Genomic DNA, 16,841 nt, shown 5'->3' on the forward strand with positions numbered 1-16,841 from the left:
ATATATGCAAGACAACATAATATCGGGCTCCTATGAATGCACCGTTCTATGTGGAGACGGGACGGGACATGATATGGCATACATTCCACAGATCGGGATAGCGGCGGTGTTGACAATGCAATTGGGGTATTGCAACTGATCAAGCGCAATGCACGCAGCCGATTTTCAGCCTTAGAGCATGGCTTCAATATGTCTGGTTGGATTTTCTCACAATCCGCCTTGGGTGCCGCTCTGTACAATAAACATTCGCCCTGAAGTGACTGCCCTTGGGTGCGGATGGCGACATGACAACAGCGAATGCCTGCAGAAGTGACAGTTCCTCGCCAGGCGGCCCGTCTTTTGACATACAGCTTTCATCCTACTACTGCAGCAGCTCAATCAGGCCAATCCAGGCATGCTACTGAAGTGCAGCAAGTCTGCAATTAGCTGACGCCTTCATGAGGCATTTACAGATACGCATGTGCATATGAGGACAAGGTGAAGGCTACGATGTTGAAGCATGTTAAATCTTCATCAGCGTTTTGTCACCTATCGCTGGGTCATCACTAGATGCCGAATAAAAAACGGAGACATTTGCACACTGGAAAGAGAGGCAACTTCTGATAAAGCCTGGGACATCAACTGGACTGAGAGAATGATTTAATCAGCGAGCCACCTCTTGCTCTACAACATGACGCAGGGCAAGAGGCAATCCAGCTTGAATTTCATTGCCTACTTGTTAGGGCAGAGGATTCCTAGACTTTGTGATAACACAGCTACCCCTGACGTATCTGACGTGTATACTATGCACGAGGTCGTGATCAGATTCCATATTGAGAATGATTCTCACTCCTGAAAGCCTTTCACCTGGCATCCAAAATATTCCATGAGCTTCTCTCCGGCACTTACGAGAACACCATAGTCCTGAATGCTGAGCTTCCCCAACATCCCACTTTCTGTTTCAATGAAGCACCGATATTCTTGTCGAGCATGGTAAACCGGATTTGGGCTCAAGATCCTACTACCTGGATGATCTGGTGGAAAATGGGCGAGCCGATGCTCTACGTTCTTTTCATGTCTATTCAGCCAACGAAGGGCGTGTGTTAATGCTCAGATGACCGGTAATGGTGTCCAGGCAACTCCTTTAGAGAGTCGAGATCAAAAACATATTGCACCTCCACAGCCGCCTTTCTGGCTTTCTTCAGCTCCTTAGCCCTGTCGTCACCGATAATCGACCTAAATGATATGAAGTGTTCTGGTGGCCTTTACACCCCTGTCCGCCCGTGTGGTCGAAATTCTACAACTTCATCACGCGATCGAATGTTCCGATCAGATTTCGGCGTAGGTTCTAGAGTGTGCCGAAGTCATGTCATCATTATACCACGAGAATGGGGAATCGTTCGGCAATAAAATACCTTGACGATACCACTTGATTTATTGACTCTTGTCACCATGAGCTGCTTGTTTTCAAATTTCGCACATTGGCCTCAAGTATTCCTCTCTTCGAAAGCCTTCTTGCAAGAGATGCATTGATACTCTGAGTAAGAACACAAGTTTTATATGATGATTGTTCCATTCGTAATGTAATACCCATGAAGTTTTTAAAATAATAGCAAATATAGGCTACTTCGTGATCGAATTTGAACGTGAAGGAATTTCTCTCAATTTTGTAGCAGCTTGAGATGACATCAATGCAGATGCTAGGCTAAAGGTACTGTCTCTAGAATGTGTGAGTTGCACTTGCTGCATCTTGGTAGCGGTGAATTTTGAAGCGCTTAGGCTTTCAAAACAATTGCTCGTCGTCCTACTTCGCGCCTTTGCCCTTAGCTTCTCCGTCTGCCAAACCTCTAATGTGTATTTTAATTTCGCCCTCGCCAACCGCTTCTTTCCCATCTTCAAAGCCTGGACATGTCGCTATGGCAAGGTACTTCCCATCACCGCTAAAGCCAAGCGCTGCGACACTGCTAGAGTATCGCTGATACTGCCGTATCCTTCTCTTCGCGAGTCCATCCCACAATGCCACAATGCCGTCCCCACCGCCTGAAGCAAAGGTGCCGTGAGTAGGATGAAAAGCCAGAGCATTGACGGGATACACAATATCACCCCCTTCATCTCCCTCTGGTGGATTTAATCGATGACACTTGAATGCGTATTTCCTTGCCTGCGATTCCGTAGATGGATCGAACCACTCTACTGCGACCCTGCCTTCAATTGACCCTGATGCGTAGCCGAGATCCGTGGGCATGCAAGACACTGCTCTCGTCATGAACTTCAAAGAAGATTCACGACGCTGCCATGGTTCCGGCTTGTCATTTGCTGCTAGTGAAGAGAGCTCGTAGATGTGCACAGTGCGTGCAGACATAGCAACAACCAACTTCGTGGCCGTGGTGGATAAGGAGAAAGGTTTATTCGGAAGCATGATCTTAAGTGGTTCTTGTGAAGTGTCGGTAAGACGGTGAACATGCAAAGTGCAGTCCCATGACGCGGAAATGAGAATGTTGTGTGAAGGAGAATACGCTACTGATCTTACGCCGGCGGCATGAGTAGACAGAAGCTTTTGGTCGGACGTCGTGAGGTCGATCCTGCGCGTGGTCAGCAAAGAGTCTCAGCAGCCTGATCATTGTTTGCGAACCTCCGACAGGCGTGGTCTACACCAGCTGTGTACGCAACATTCTCGTTCTCTCCAAAGCAAACGTCTAGCACTGGTGCGCGATGTTCGAATTTGCTCAGGAGCTGCCCACTGGGTGGAGCTGTATCATAGAGATACACGAACTTGTCCCAGGAAGAGACAAGCATGCGACTAGATTTTGGGGCGAATTTGACTGCCGATATGGCGTCTGTCGGAGGATCTGGAAGGTCATATTCTGTAGAGGATTGTTAGACTACTAGGCTTGAATCATTGGAGTCGCACTGCTCACGGACACTCATATTCGAGAAGAAAGTCTTGCTGGCCTTGGGTATTTGGAGGAGCAAAGATCAACATGCTACGCGCAACGGAGGGGGACTGACGGGCCTGAATGTGAACCATTGGAAGCAAATAGCAAACAATGACCGGATCAAAGTTTTGACGAAGTCCGGATCTCAACCCTTCCCTCACCTGGATTGGCAGCGAATTCTGAGCATTTACTGCTTGAGGAAGCACTCTTTCCAGTTGTGCAGAGGATCACTATGCCTTTTGCGCAATTAGTCATTGGTCCACCTGGTTCTGGAAAATCTACATATTGCGATGGAATGCACCAATTCTTGTCCACCATTGGTCGAAAATGCTCTGTGGTCAATCTGGACCCTGCAAATGACCACACGTCCTACGAAAGCGCCCTTGATATTAGGTCTCTGGTGACCTTAGACGAAGTGATGAACGACGAGAATCTGGGCCCTAACGGTGGCACGCTTTACGCACTGGAAGAGCTTGAGCACAACGTTGAATGGCTTGAGGAGGGACTGAAGGCGCTGGGGGAAGACTATGTACTTTTCGACTGTCCGGGGCAGGTGGAACTGTTCACGCATCATGACAGTCTGCGAAAGGTCTTCTATAGGCTACAGAAGCTTGGGTACAGAGTCCGCAGCTTTCCTCTCTCATGCTATTCAGGCACAACGGACTTTCTTCACTAACTTGTGGTTGGTCGAATAGCTAGTTGCATTACACCTGACAGACTCATTTTGTTTGACTCAGCCATCATTGTATCTTTCGACTCTTCTGCTGTCACTAAGAGCAATGCTCCAGATGGACCTTTCACATCTCAACATTTTGACTAAAATCGACAAGATCTCTAGCTACGGACCGCTGCCGTTCAATCTTGACTTCTACACCGAAGTTCAAGACCTATCATACATCTTACCCCATCTTGCTGCCGAGAACCCCATGCTGCGACATCCTAAGTTCGAGGGTCTCAACAATGCGGTCGTTGACCTGGTTGAAGATTTTGGGCTCGTTGGGTTCGAGACGCTGGCTGTGGAAGATAAGAAGAGTATGATGACACTTCTTCAAGCTATTGATCGAGCCAGTGGATACGCCTTCGGAGGTGCTGAGGGCGCGAATGACACGATCTGGCAAGTCGCGATGAGGGAAGGTCTGCCAGGAATGACCGTCTTCGATGTGCAAGAGAGGTGGATCGACAGGAAGGATGAGTTCGATGAGATCGAGAGGCAAGAGGCAGATAAAGCCCTGCAGGTCCAGCGTATGGCTCATCCTCTTGGCGGGGATGGTGGCATAGACTTTGATGATGGGCAGACGCCCGGTAGTGGGATAAAGGTCATAAGACGGAGCCCAAAATGATGACTTATTGGCCACATGCTTTTCTATGCCTCATCCTATCGGCACTCCAAGATCCTCGCTTTCGTCCGTGACTCCACCGTCATCTTCATCTTCCAAAGCCACATCTTCATCCACATCCTCACCTCGATCCTTTGCGATCCGTCTCCGCTTCCTCGGTCCATCGTCCGCCCGCACATGCACCTGAACAACTCCCACCGCTTCCTCTCCGCCCTCTTCATCTTGGTCATTACCAATCCTAGCCCTCCTGATCTCCTCCTTCGCTCTTCTCACAACCTCTTCCTCCGCCTTCCTGATGGTCCCACTACACCTAATAACCCTCATTACGCAAGGTTCTTCCTGTCCCTTGCCAGGCCTTCCCAGAGTAGTAATCCAAGTCAAAGCCGCCCACAATATTCGACAATGCGCTCTAGCGACCCTTATGATAGCTGTTGAGGTGGCCTGGGAAAAATAAACGATTTTCAAAGATGAAGCTATCAGACCGAGGCCGTAATCGCCATACATGTATTCCACAGAGGATTTCATGAGTCGGATGAGCTGGCCGCTGTCAACTGCTGATGGGGTTGGGCGATGATATTGGAGGACATTGGGAACAGAAGGTCGTGGGTCAGCGTAGTCCTTTGGTAACGAGGGGTAGAGAAAGTGGACGACGAGGTATCGATGCTTTATGCGGACCATTGTAGGACTACTAGGAATTCTAGGTCATGTTCTCATCCTAGCTCGGACACACTCGCAGACCTGTCACTTTCAGCCCTGGGGTAGGATTGAATGTGCGCAAATGTTGTACTGTAAGCGTCATTGTCAGAGCGTCCGATCTGATAGTGTTGGGGGTTGAAAATGTCTACGAGTACGCAAAGAAACGGTATTGACTCCATCTGCTTTCAGGCACGGGCCGGGAGGGAAGGGGCACCAAGGGGGCCCATCCCTAAGGGCCCGAGTTGTTCAACTTTTCTACCACTCACCGCCTTTCATATGAGAATAATTCCAATGTAAGAGTATCTAGACTATTAAACTTTGTTTTTGCAAGACTGAAAGACACACATTTAGTGGGAGTATTTTGATGTTAAAAACATACAGATTCGACAGATTCAGGCTTTGTAGGGGGATGCTTCAGCGTGAGCCTTTAGTGACCGCTTGGTCTTCTCCGCCTCCCAAGTTCGTCGTTGTAATTGGGAGGCGCAGGCTCGCCAGCAGCATCTTGAGGTGTGTTCCTTACCGCCATCTGCAACGGGTGGGTCCCTTGCGCATCACGTTCCCCGAGCACACTTGGAGGCTGTCCATCGCCGAATCTGGTATTCCCCAGAGCTGGAAATAACCGGTTTCGCCGCTCTCCTGCTTGTAGACGCACTTGATCAATAGGAGTATCAACGCCTCCAGCACGATTAATTGGTGGTCGCGGGCCCGGAACTCCAGCATGGTCATTATAGTCTCGCAGATTTATCGCATCTCGAGCCCGCATTCGTTGCTCTCGTAGCGCTCGCGCTTGTTCATGGTAGTCCCAATGCCCATCTTCTGGGCGGAAGCGTCCCCAATCAATACGTTCTTCGAGCCCCTCTTGAATCGGTAGGTTTTCTCTGAATCGATCTACTCTGCGACCAATTTGCTGTTGGAGAAAGGGGTTGGCCGGCAATGGTCCACCGTGTTGTCGGAGTCGAGCTGCTGTCCGGTCGAATTGCCGTTGAAGCTCCTCGCGAGCAGGAGCATGTTCCTCGAATCGAGCCTTCGTCTGCTTAAGCTGCTCCTGAAGACCATGAATATCTGGGATCAGAGTTCTGTCACGTGCCCTGTGTATGTCCAATTGCGGCTGGATGTCGTTCCCGTACGGTCTTTCTCCTACATTGTGGACTGGCATAGGGTTGAATCGGGCCTGGGGGAAATATTGCAGAGGCCGCAAATTTGGAGGGTTTGCCGGCTGAAAAGCCCTAACGTGTTGGGTCCAATAGTCAACTTCATTCAAGCCTGCATTGTAAAAAGGATTTCCACCCACTGGGTCCGCTACATTTCTCTGCTGCATGTCTCTTTCTGGCAGGACTTCATAACGAGGAACGGGGGGAGGAGGCTGGACGCGGGCATGAAGATAGTGGTGATGATGGTGATGATGTGGTTGACCAACGTTGTCTTGAGTCTCAACTTCCTTGGAGAATTTTATTCGTAGATCCTCTTCAGACAAGTCGGGATTTTCTTTCTGAATCTTCTCTATGGCAGCCTTGCCCGCTTCTGCGATTTGCTCGTCCTTACGAGTCTTGGTTTTATCATATAGCGGGCACTTTTTTCCTCCCACCTCGCCATCTGGAAACGGCACTTGGCCTTCGAAATGATTGTATCTATCCACCATGAGTACGCCATACTCCCAGCTAATAGAGCAACTCACTTCATTTGAGTTATATCTTGGCCACAGTAATCGCATATCACTAGAATAGTGAGCGGGATCAATTACATCAAAAAGTGTCATCGTATCCTACCGTTTGAACAGGTTGTGCAAGTCACCTTGTTACAGCCGTCTTCTTTGATAATTCGGACCTTACATTTAGGGCATGTTCGAATAAGAGCTTCGGTCCTGGCTTCTTCGATGAGATGACGTTCGTTGATGCCATTCTCTTTCCTATGCTCATCGCATGATAATGGGACGTGGGATCTGATGATTTTAGCTTTGTCTCAGCTGAAACATACATAGTTCATTGTCTACCGTTCTTTGCACATACGACATGTGACCTGCAAAGTGAGTCAAAACACCCTTCACAATCTCGTCAAGGAAAGGACTTACTTCTTTACAGTCTACGAAACCGCACCGAAACTCCTTGTCCTCTTCTATAGGAGGACAGATATGCCCATAATGACAGAAAGGACATGTGACAAAATCGGGCAAGTCTTCCATGGCGGCTCGAATAGCTGCCTGTTGCTCGAGGTCCTCAAGTTTCTCTACAATCTTGACGTCGAGAAATTTCGCCCGCTCTGCCCGGCTGAAGGTAGACTTGCAAACACTTCCATCCATACATTGCAGGCCATATTTGTTCACGCCGATGTCATTGTCTGCATTCATTCGAGCGCAATCGAAGCAAAAGAAATGCGGGATCTCTCCATTGCAATGAGTGATTGTCGAAATAGTTGCGTCATCAAAGCAGCAGGCACATTCCATCACATCTCCATTTCGTCTCTCGGCTTGTTCTTTGGCTACAATCTCTGCTGCTGCTCGGTTTTGCTCTACGCGCTTGTCTGAAGCTTGTCAGTTGTGGACAGAATAGAAAAGAGTAGCTAAGAAGCACAATTCCAAAGAACAATAATAATAGAGAGTGGCAACCCTTTCGAAGTACCACCATTGGAGTCATATGAAGTAGCCTTGAGACACTCGAGCTTATGAAGATATATCAAGGGGCAATTTCTCGGATAGGATACTTTAGAACTTGCATTTCTGAAGTAAAACTTACTGTTGTCCCTCTTCCGTCTCTGCCGGCTAGCTTCGATTTCTTCTTTCAACATGTCGTACTTATGACCTTCCCTTGTCATGTGTACCATCGAATCTTCAGAGCAGAGTCCCGCACAGTATCGACGAGACTTCAGCTTTACGTACGGTTTCTGTGCAATATCGTCGTATTCTCGTTCTGCCTTTGCGATTGCCACATGGGCACCGTAGAAATAGCCTTGTTCTTTGAATTGTGAGTCGATATACTTGGCTGGAACTAAGGGAAAGTCTTCCTGCAATGCCTTCTGACTAGGGGAGAAGGTTAGTTTCAGTGGACAACATTTGTGTCGCCCACCAAATTACTCGGAGATGGAGGGATCACATACGAAATTTTGGTATAGTCCCAGGTCTTGCTGATCAGGTCCTCACTTTTCCACCTTTTTGCCTCTTCAGCGTCGCCGCCTTGAGATTCTCTCTTCCGCTTCAATTGATTAGCTTCCTTTCTTCGATGTCGTTCTTTGGGGTAATTGCTGGAGTCTAGAATTTTTTCTATCAGCGTTTGCGAGGTCCCCGTGTCATGTGTAGCGTTGAATTCGTCTGAGTTGATGTGGCTCTCGTAGATTTCCCTCAGATAGTCGAGCGAGATGTCGGGGAAAACCTCTGTCACCTCCTGGAAGCAAAGCTCGGAAGCGACTGCTCGATCAATCTTCGTCTGCGATGCATCGTTTTCTCTATCTCTCACAGCGTGACACCTGTCTTCCGCATGTCGAGGACTACGAAGCCCTTCACCCGACAGTGAATCTTCATCGCTTGAAGTGTCAAGTTCAACAATGTCTGGTCCTTGCACCATGACAACAACTAGGTAATCAAGCAAAGTATTTACTCTGAAAATAAGAAATGGTGGCGCTCCGGGTAAGTAACGACTTGTGCAAGAGGAAGGAGGGAAAGAAGGTGTACAAGGGACAAATGATGTGACATTCTGAATACGCAGCCGTATTTTTACACATCACAGACAACAGGCGCGAATGTGACAAACAGAGTGAACCAAGAACGCATGAATGAAGTAGAGCAAAGATTGAATGTTTTATGTGTTGGACGTCGGACAAGGCTGTTTCGGCCGCTTCCAGTACCAGTCGTTTGTGAGAGGTAGCAGCCGGACAACGCCCCGGTAGTACGCAAGGGCTCCTGACACCGCTCTTGGACCCTGCGATTGTTATGATGCCGCCAAGCTGCAGCCATCCAGCCAGCCCATAGATCAAGCAAGCCCGTCTATCGTGAGGACTGAGTGAATGAGGGACATGACACAAGCGGCGAGGGCTCTGGTGGGTGGAATGGCGGCTAATCTCGGCATGATATGACGGTCACATTCTTCACCTCTTGTACACACAACTTATATGGACTAATCAATGTGTTCCACTACGGAGGATCAACCTCCCTTTGATCGCTGGGACTTCGATTTTCTCACATTCACGGTCTATCATCCGCCATGACGTCGAGCGAAGGCAGTCCACCCTCCTCGAAATCTCCTGACCTTGCGCTGGTGGAGCAGACTCCAGAAGAAAGAGAAAGGATTTGGAGACTCAACGGCGAATCCTGGAGCGGTCCTCTTTCGCCAGATCAATATGTCGGACGTGAGAAGCATTTGAGCAGACAACTACTCACGAAGAATGGTGGAGTCAATTATTGGATCCTTACCGATACTACCAAGCTACCAAATGAGCGCCCCATCTTCTCCAGCTGCGAGTCTTATAAAAAGAGGGCGCTGGTGAAGAGGCCAGATCGAGACGTCATGGATAGCATCAGCTATAGCATAGGAAGCGTTTTCTGCGACCCTAAATATAGGGGAAGGGGATACGCTAGAAGAATGATGGGTGAGCTGGGCAAAAAGCTCGACCATTGGAACCAATTGGGAGGACAAGAAACTAGCTTCACTGTTTTATACTCAGACATTGGGAAGGTAAGCAGAATACTTTCATCCAAGAGGCGATGAGATACTGATATGAGGAAGATCTTCTACACTAAGACTGGTTGGGAGCCCTTCGAATCAAGCCACATTACCCTACCTCCTAACCAAGAGTTCAATCTCAACCCCATGACGGATTTTGAGCTCTTATACGCCAGCGATCTTGAACTCTTATGTCAGACAGACGAGAGAAAGCTTCGCAAAGCTATGAGTACGCGCGAACCAGAGTCTGATACTGTTGTTGTCGCTCTCATACCCGATCTGGCAACGATCTCGTGGCTGCATGCTCGGGAAGAATATGTGGGCCTGGAGACGCGAGGGCGAGCACCGAAAGTCAAAGGCGCCTTAGTCCATAGTGACGGCGGACGTTTTTGGTGTATTTGGTCTCACTTCTTCAGCAAAACGGCAGAGGAAGGTAATGTTTTGAGCATTTTACGAATAGTGGCCGAAGACGAAGGCGGAGAGGTTCTAGCCGTGACAGATGGAAACTCGGCGGCTATGCCAGCTACGAACACAGATCCCGCGAATGTTTCTGGATTGAAGAAACTGCTGCAAGCTGCTCAATCTGAAGCTGCTAAATTGGCAATGAATGAAGTACAAATTTGGAACCCTAGCCATTGCGTGTTGGCAGCGGCAACAATCATCAATCCGCACATCCATGTCATTCAACGCGATCAAGACAGCATCGCTAGCCTTAGATGGCATGGCTCGAAATCGAAACCAGACACTATTAGCTGGATTGCCAACGAAAAATATAGCTGGTGCTGAAGCTTTGTCTTCATGCTTTTCGAAGGCAATAAGACGCTATTTAGTGGCTCACTGTCATGCTTTATTTCCTTGCAGCCTTGAATTTGTCGTGCCATCTTCGCGAACCTATGGCTCCCTTTGTGCTAATCGGGTCCTGTGAATTGTTAGACTCACCGCTAGCTTGCTTATCCCCAGAAACTATGGTTGATTTGGTTGGTCGAGAAAACTTGCCCTAACGCGAATTATGAGTCGAGATAGAAACGCAATTTTCGTTGAGCAGTACCTTAAGCAACTCCAGTTGGGCTTCGTTTCTCCACATCTCGGGAAGGAGATCTCGCCATTGTTGCATAAATTTTTCCAGTGGAACACTTGACGCCGCTTTTGATTGAACTTGGAGTGCAACATCGCCTATCCAGCGGATGGTGAGCAACTTGTCAAATACAACGGTTCCTGCAAAGCCTGATTAGCACAAGACGCTCACATATGCATTAAGCAACGTGCCACTATTATGAGTGTCCGGTCCGTTGCTCGTAAGTCGAGCTATGACAGCGTTGAGCAACGAATGAGGATGGCCGTCCTCCTCAGAAGACTCTTCTAAAGGAGCAGTAGGGATACATTCTCCTAGATCAAAGCCTCGCAGCGCCAGAGCAGTCAGTATCGATCTCCATAGATTGAGAAGTAAGTGAGCCCCAGGGCGCCAGAGTCCGCCATTTGCCTCGAAGACACAGAGTTCTTTCCATCCTGTTTCGAGCTCTCCATTTGAAAGCGGTAGACTCTCAAATAAGTCGCGCTTGTGAACATCAGTCGCGTGCTTTCCCCTGTTGACCTCATCCGCTTCCGAACCAGAGGTGCCATACAGTGGTAATCTCTCCTCCAGCAGCATTGTAGCGGAACCTGAGCATGGCAAGAGCTCCAAGGTGGTTGCACACGTTGCAATTGAGGTCACGCCCGGCAATGAAATAGCCTCAATATCTTCATTGTTGTGTGTCTCCGACGGCTGGATTAGGAAAACTGAGTTGGAAGATTGGACTTGGCGGATTTGGAATGTTCGACGAGAAGTACAAAGAACTGCGGTGGCCGCAATTTGGTCTTTCTCATTCGCTGAGCCAGCTGACTTAAGCCAAAAACTCTCCAGCATGTCAGCATAATTTAGATTGTCAGCTATTTGATTCCTACAACTCTGAATCGTTTGATGAGATGCCCTCTACTACATCTGTCGGCAGCTCTAAAAAGCGGACGGCCTCCTGAGTATTGCTCGTACTGAATGGTACATCATAGTCATGATAGGACGACATCTTTCGAGATTTATAAAATCAAAGGACGGTACCCTCGTTGGCTGAGTGGCTCAAATCAAAAGATGCTTTACTTTATGCATCCAGGGTCGGCTCGAGAAAATCACGCTGACCCGGGCTCTAGTATGGCCCGCCTCCCGTCACTAGCTTACCTAAGCCGATTTAGTTCTGGAGCGCGTCGGCGCGTTGCCCGAATAGTACATCCTGTTATCAAAACAACAAGCGAGGCATTGATTTGAGAAGGTGAGGAGAGGTAGGCACTGTTCCGTGAGCATGTGTGACTCGAGACTATCCGTGTACCTTGTAGATTAGCTTGCCTGCTCTCATTGCCTTACGAAGGAGTTCTCAACGTCACTTGCAGTCTCAGATCCGATCACACGCTTGACACCCGATGTCCGAACTTAGACACCATCCGCCTACATAGACCGTACGATCATACGAAATGGTTGTAGCAGCCGAAGACTACAGTTGGGTATTGTAACAAGCTCAAACGTCGGGCTCGACATCATGATTTACGTCAGTCCGCCACTGCCCGAGCTGGATCTCGAGCGATTGTCGTTATTCCACGTGAATGAACCAATACTTGGGGACTTTCCTTTCTTGACTTTCTATGGATCATCAACAACCGCCAACCTGACTCATAACAGCTCTCGAATTCAGGCTTACGTTTATTCCCTAGCGGGCTTTTACTCGTTTCCACGCTTGACTGTAGCTCCAACCTCCCCGCTTTACGCTGCAGTCAATCATCTTCCTAGCGAAATCCAGGGTGATGAGGTCGCCCGTGGTCTAGCTATTGCTTTACTCGCCTCTTTTGCAGCTATTCCGTGGACTACAAGGGCAGCTCTGAAAGAATTCGCTAACAGTCGTTATCCGCATGGCGTAGCACCAGCCATCTTCGATGAAATGCATGCTGCGCATCTTGCAACCGGCATGGTTCAAATTGGCAATGCTCGAGAAGTATGGGACTACTTCACTTCTGCTTTGAAGGCTCGAACAATATCATGGACTGATGTCGACGTTATATTGCCCGTAGGATCTATTCATCACGTCCCAAAATCTGACGAAGGCGAATCAATTTTGGATGAGAATGGCTTGCCATGTCTTGATTATGAGAGTTTTGCTCCGTTCATTGAGACCCTCGGCAGTTCAGCTTTCCTCCCAACAACAAAGCTACAACGAGCACCCTCCAGGCATAATGTCCATAGTAGGTCGAGAAACATGTCCAAAGAAGATAAAGTGGCCCTCCGTCGTGAGATGTGCGAGCTCTCTGATACAGAAAGCAATTATCTCGCTAGAATTCGCGAGCTGCTTGGAAGGATCGCGTGTGATTCGTATAGTACGGGTGGATCGTGGCCGTCCTCCGTCGCCCGGAACCTCCAATCTATGTACGAGGTTAATGAATCTTTCTATCAAGATATCCAAACAGTTCTGGATACTACCGAGTGCGACGCTATAAAAGACATCGAAGGTGAAATGGTGGGATCCCCTGGAATTCCCATTACAGTCACTCAGAATCGAAAGCGCGACTACACAGGTGCCCTGTTGTTAGCAAAGTCGATTTTAAAATGGTTTCCACATTTCATTCGGCCATACCATGATTACCTCAATGCTAGCGCGGATCTGTCGGCTGCTCTCTCCAGGTTGTCAAGCCGGGTGCCTCCAGGCTCCCAGGAAAAGCAATCCGAACTTGGTGAGCAGTATTTGCGGTCACTTCTCATTGAGCCAGTTCAGCGCCTACCACGGTACACTCTCTTCATAGACAAAATGCTCTCACTGCTGCCAGCCTCACACACCGCTCGACCTAATTTGCTAAAAGCCAAAGACACGATTGCTGATATCTGCGCTCTGGATCATGGCGGAAAGGGAGGCAACAACCATCTTTTGGCAAATTTGCAGAAGTCTGTCAATGGGTGGCCTCGCTCACTCAAGCCATTAGGCCGTTTGATAACGGCAGTAGACGCTGTAGAGTTGAGACTCCCATTTAACCACGCCGTTGATGGTCTGTCCTGCATAATGATACTCTTTGCGGGCAAGCTAGTTCTCATACGCCAATTAAAAGACGATTCAATGTCAGCACGCGCCTTCCTCGCCCGCTTAGAGCAATCTCATAATGTCGTGAGCAACATTCGGCAAGACCCAGAGCCAGCAAACGATCTAGAATTTGGGGCGGTGTATGATTTGGACTGTCTTCAAATCACCGAGTCTGCCGACAGTCATTTGATATATCTCGCAGACATTCCTTTAACGCCATTGTTGCCGCATGAAACATTGACGATCACCACACAGGTATTCTCACTCAAAGCACCATACCATGGGAAGACAGCACGATTTGCGGAGGAGATAGTGAAAGCAAGAATTGAAGACAGAATTCCCTTGAGTGTCAGAGATAGTGAACATTGGTCCCTCAGACGCATTGAGGCAAACAAAACCAATCTCGGAATACTAGCCATTATAACAGAGAACAATATCGACCGGAGTCTACACCGCCAACACACTTTGGGCAAGGTACGATTGAACGTTGTCGATGAGATGGCTCAGAAAATGACCCCGATTCCTGTTGGTGGAGCGAGTGTATCCGGCCAGTTAAGCGTCCGCAACAATCATGAGGCCATCCTAGAAGTCGAAAGCTCTGACGGATCTCGCTATAAAGATTCTTGTATGGCTGAAGGTTTCGGGGGTCTTCTAAGAAATCGTCGTAGGTTGCCATCTCGAAAGTTGTACCGTGCTGATCTAGTCAGTGGAGCAACTACTATCGTCACCAAGCAGTCAATCTGTACTGCAACAAATCTCATTTAATGCTCAGATCTTGGGTGGCCTCCCACTAGGCTCGCTCAAAAGAACCAAACATAAAGCTTTTCGACCAAAGTCTCCGGTTAAAATGCTCTCAAGCATTCTTGGAGGCGTTTCAAGCCAGTCCAGCGCGCCGCAAGGACCTCGGTCAAGAGGCCCTACTATCGAAGATGCTCCACGTCTGTCGCCACCTGAAATGGTCGATGAGGGGCTTTCCACCAAAGTACAGACGGTAGTGTCGCCTGTGAAGCAGCTAAAATCGATCTCTAAAAACCAGGAAAACGTCAAGACTTCTTTACAGCTTCTAGAAGACACTTTCTCGGCCTACATCCTTGCCCTTCGCTCTCGGTGTGGCAATGTAGTCGGCAAAATTCTCCAAACTCGTGCTTCAGCCGACGAACTCCGTGTCAACGAGCTATACAATTCTCTTATCGAGGAGCCAAGTAGCCTTGAAATCACGGCTGTAATGTCAGTCGACGTCCTCTTCGCCGCTTTTGAGAAATTCTTGCGGTATGCCTGGAAGGAGCGCATGGGGCCCCTCTTGGCCCCGAGTACACTTAAAGAATTACAAGCCTCTTTTGACTCGGAGAACCCTGTCACTTTTGCGCAGAACTTCAAGCATTCCCTAGATGAGATGTCACCCCAAAATCAACGAGCCTTTGCGGCTGTGGTGAGACTTCTCTCAGACTTGCTCGATGCTTCGGGCAACGATGGTGATCGTGGTATCTTGATTGCGAGCTTCGCCGAAGCTTTGGTCCTTGTCGGCAATTCTCATGATTACATCATGCTCCTAGATCGCTTAGTTGAGGACTACGATATACTGTTTGAGCACATTCTTGAGCCTGGAGCAAGCAGCACTTCTGCTACTAGTTCTTTGAATCGCACGACGTCCTTCAACACGAGCTCTTTGACTTCGAATGCCTCATCGCTGCGTAGAAGATTGGGGTTGGGAGCAAACCTGACGCGTGAAAACAGTAAGAGTGAAACCGAATCGAAGGTTGCATCTATCTGGCGAACATTGAGCAAGAATTCGAAGAGCGCCGGTGACTTGGCTCCCTTTACAAGCTTGTCCAAACAATCACTGGTCAGGTCTAGATCAACTGATAGAGACTCACGAATGGGCCCTCCCTCTCGTCCTGTGTCGCGTGACCGACCAACGACCTCAGGCTCCATTGGATCTGAAGGTCAACGCTCTCGGCCTATCAGCTCTCATACGAATGCTAGCGGTCTCAGTAACATTTCAGAAGATGTGGTTCACAAAGCAGCCTCAGTGCTGAAAAAGAAAAGGCGCAGTTCTTTTTCGGATTTACATACTTTGAGAGAAACAGAGCTAAGATCGATTGCGCCCTTGCAGCTACAATACCCAGAAGCAACACGATCTGTGATTGAGAACTCGGACGCACCGATCATGATTGGATCTCAAGCACATAAGGAAGCTCAGGACAAGCCAAGAAACAGACGCTCACCTCAAAGATCTAGTATTCCTCGTCCCATTTCCCCCAATCAGAAGGAAAACTCGCCACTGCAGGGCCGAAAGGTCGGAAAAACTACGGACACTGACCTGGGTGCCATCACTATAACAAGCCATAGTCCCAATAAAGCCAATAACTCACAAGTCTGTAGCCCACCTCCAAGAGCAGGCTTGAGCGAGCGTTCCTGGCCGCCCAACGCTAATATCCCTCCCTCAGTCCCCCAAAAGTCACCACCAAAAATGCGTCTTCAGAGCCCTCGAAAAATCCGGCAACGGCTGAGCCAGGAACAAGGGGTGACCATTACCACAGCGCCTAGTCTTCAAGCTGAAATGGACAAGATTGGTCAGGAGCTCTCGGCCATGAGCCGACCAGGCTCCTCGGGTCAAAATCCAGTTGCGAGGTCAGGCCAGAAGGATATTCAAGATATGTCAGCTCGGATAAATGCACTGGATAAGCAATTGAAGGTGTTTGTTGCAAAAAGCATCAAGGCATCACCACCTGCAGCGCCTGACCAACTTCTAGTCAGCGAGACGAAGATCAAAAGGTTGGACGCGCTGTATAAAGAAGCGAATGCAGAGAACGAAGCCCTCTATGATCGTTTTAATGACGAGCTAGGAAGAGTCCTTGCTCGAGTGAAGAAAGGGGAGGGCGTCGCAGAGCTGAAAGCCAAGCTGACAGAAACCCAAGATGAGGTCAATAAATTAAGAGCGGAGAATGCAAAACTCAAGAGGGATTCTGTGAATGTGAATGGTCGATAGCGATATACGACCAACAGCATTCAAAGTCGTTGAGGATTTTTGTGTATGATATTTGCCTCTTGCTTAGCCTCTGCCGGCTGCAATCCAGTAAGTTTTCATGAATGGGACGATCAGCGTCGCAGGAACGCACGCTATACATTGATACGAGAGCGTAGAATTATCGATAG

General features: G+C 48.7%; 7 protein-coding genes across 7 annotated transcripts; 3 read left to right on the forward strand and 4 right to left on the reverse strand.

Moving 5' to 3' along the window:
- Nucleotides 1-1,783: 1,783 nt before the first annotated feature.
- KY384_007685 (uncharacterized protein) lies at nucleotides 1,784-2,907 on the reverse strand (the record flags this gene model as incomplete). Its single annotated transcript, XM_044816176.1, has 3 exons — nucleotides 1,784-2,561; nucleotides 2,612-2,843; nucleotides 2,898-2,907. 3 exons carry the CDS (start codon nucleotides 2,905-2,907, stop codon nucleotides 1,784-1,786), a joined length of 1,020 nt encoding a protein of 339 aa, XP_044666816.1.
- A 240-nt stretch (nucleotides 2,908-3,147) lies between these two features.
- Nucleotides 3,148-4,255, forward strand: KY384_007686 (uncharacterized protein; the record flags this gene model as incomplete). Its single annotated transcript, XM_044816177.1, has 2 exons — nucleotides 3,148-3,444; nucleotides 3,704-4,255. 2 exons carry the CDS (start codon nucleotides 3,148-3,150, stop codon nucleotides 4,253-4,255), a joined length of 849 nt encoding a protein of 282 aa, XP_044666817.1.
- A 30-nt stretch (nucleotides 4,256-4,285) lies between these two features.
- KY384_007687 (uncharacterized protein) lies at nucleotides 4,286-4,930 on the reverse strand (the record flags this gene model as incomplete). Its single annotated transcript, XM_044816178.1, has 1 exon — nucleotides 4,286-4,930. One exon carries the CDS (start codon nucleotides 4,928-4,930, stop codon nucleotides 4,286-4,288), a length of 645 nt encoding a protein of 214 aa, XP_044666818.1.
- Nucleotides 4,931-5,375: 445 nt separating this feature from the next.
- KY384_007688 (uncharacterized protein) lies at nucleotides 5,376-8,502 on the reverse strand (the record flags this gene model as incomplete). Its single annotated transcript, XM_044816179.1, has 7 exons — nucleotides 5,376-6,576; nucleotides 6,624-6,663; nucleotides 6,778-6,900; nucleotides 6,955-6,964; nucleotides 7,017-7,465; nucleotides 7,678-7,961; nucleotides 8,039-8,502. The coding sequence occupies 7 exons, from the start codon at nucleotides 8,500-8,502 to the stop codon at nucleotides 5,376-5,378; spliced, it is 2,571 nt and encodes an 856-aa protein (XP_044666819.1).
- Nucleotides 8,503-9,138: 636 nt separating this feature from the next.
- On the forward strand, nucleotides 9,139-10,383 carry KY384_007689 (uncharacterized protein; the record flags this gene model as incomplete). Its single annotated transcript, XM_044816180.1, has 2 exons — nucleotides 9,139-9,609; nucleotides 9,661-10,383. 2 exons carry the CDS (start codon nucleotides 9,139-9,141, stop codon nucleotides 10,381-10,383), a joined length of 1,194 nt encoding a protein of 397 aa, XP_044666820.1.
- Nucleotides 10,384-10,437: 54 nt separating this feature from the next.
- On the reverse strand, nucleotides 10,438-11,245 carry KY384_007690 (uncharacterized protein; the record flags this gene model as incomplete). Its single annotated transcript, XM_044816181.1, has 2 exons — nucleotides 10,438-10,488; nucleotides 10,844-11,245. The coding sequence occupies 2 exons, from the start codon at nucleotides 11,243-11,245 to the stop codon at nucleotides 10,438-10,440; spliced, it is 453 nt and encodes a 150-aa protein (XP_044666821.1).
- A 916-nt stretch (nucleotides 11,246-12,161) lies between these two features.
- Nucleotides 12,162-16,674, forward strand: KY384_007691 (uncharacterized protein; the record flags this gene model as incomplete). Its single annotated transcript, XM_044816182.1, has 2 exons — nucleotides 12,162-14,353; nucleotides 14,418-16,674. The coding sequence occupies 2 exons, from the start codon at nucleotides 12,162-12,164 to the stop codon at nucleotides 16,672-16,674; spliced, it is 4,449 nt and encodes a 1,482-aa protein (XP_044666822.1).
- Nucleotides 16,675-16,841: the final 167 nt, after the last annotated feature.

Source organism: Bacidia gigantensis, assembly GCF_019456465.1.
Source record: "Bacidia gigantensis strain McMullin 20006 chromosome Unknown contig_278, whole genome shotgun sequence".
Classification (NCBI taxonomy): Eukaryota; Fungi; Ascomycota; class Lecanoromycetes; order Lecanorales; family Ramalinaceae; genus Bacidia; species Bacidia gigantensis.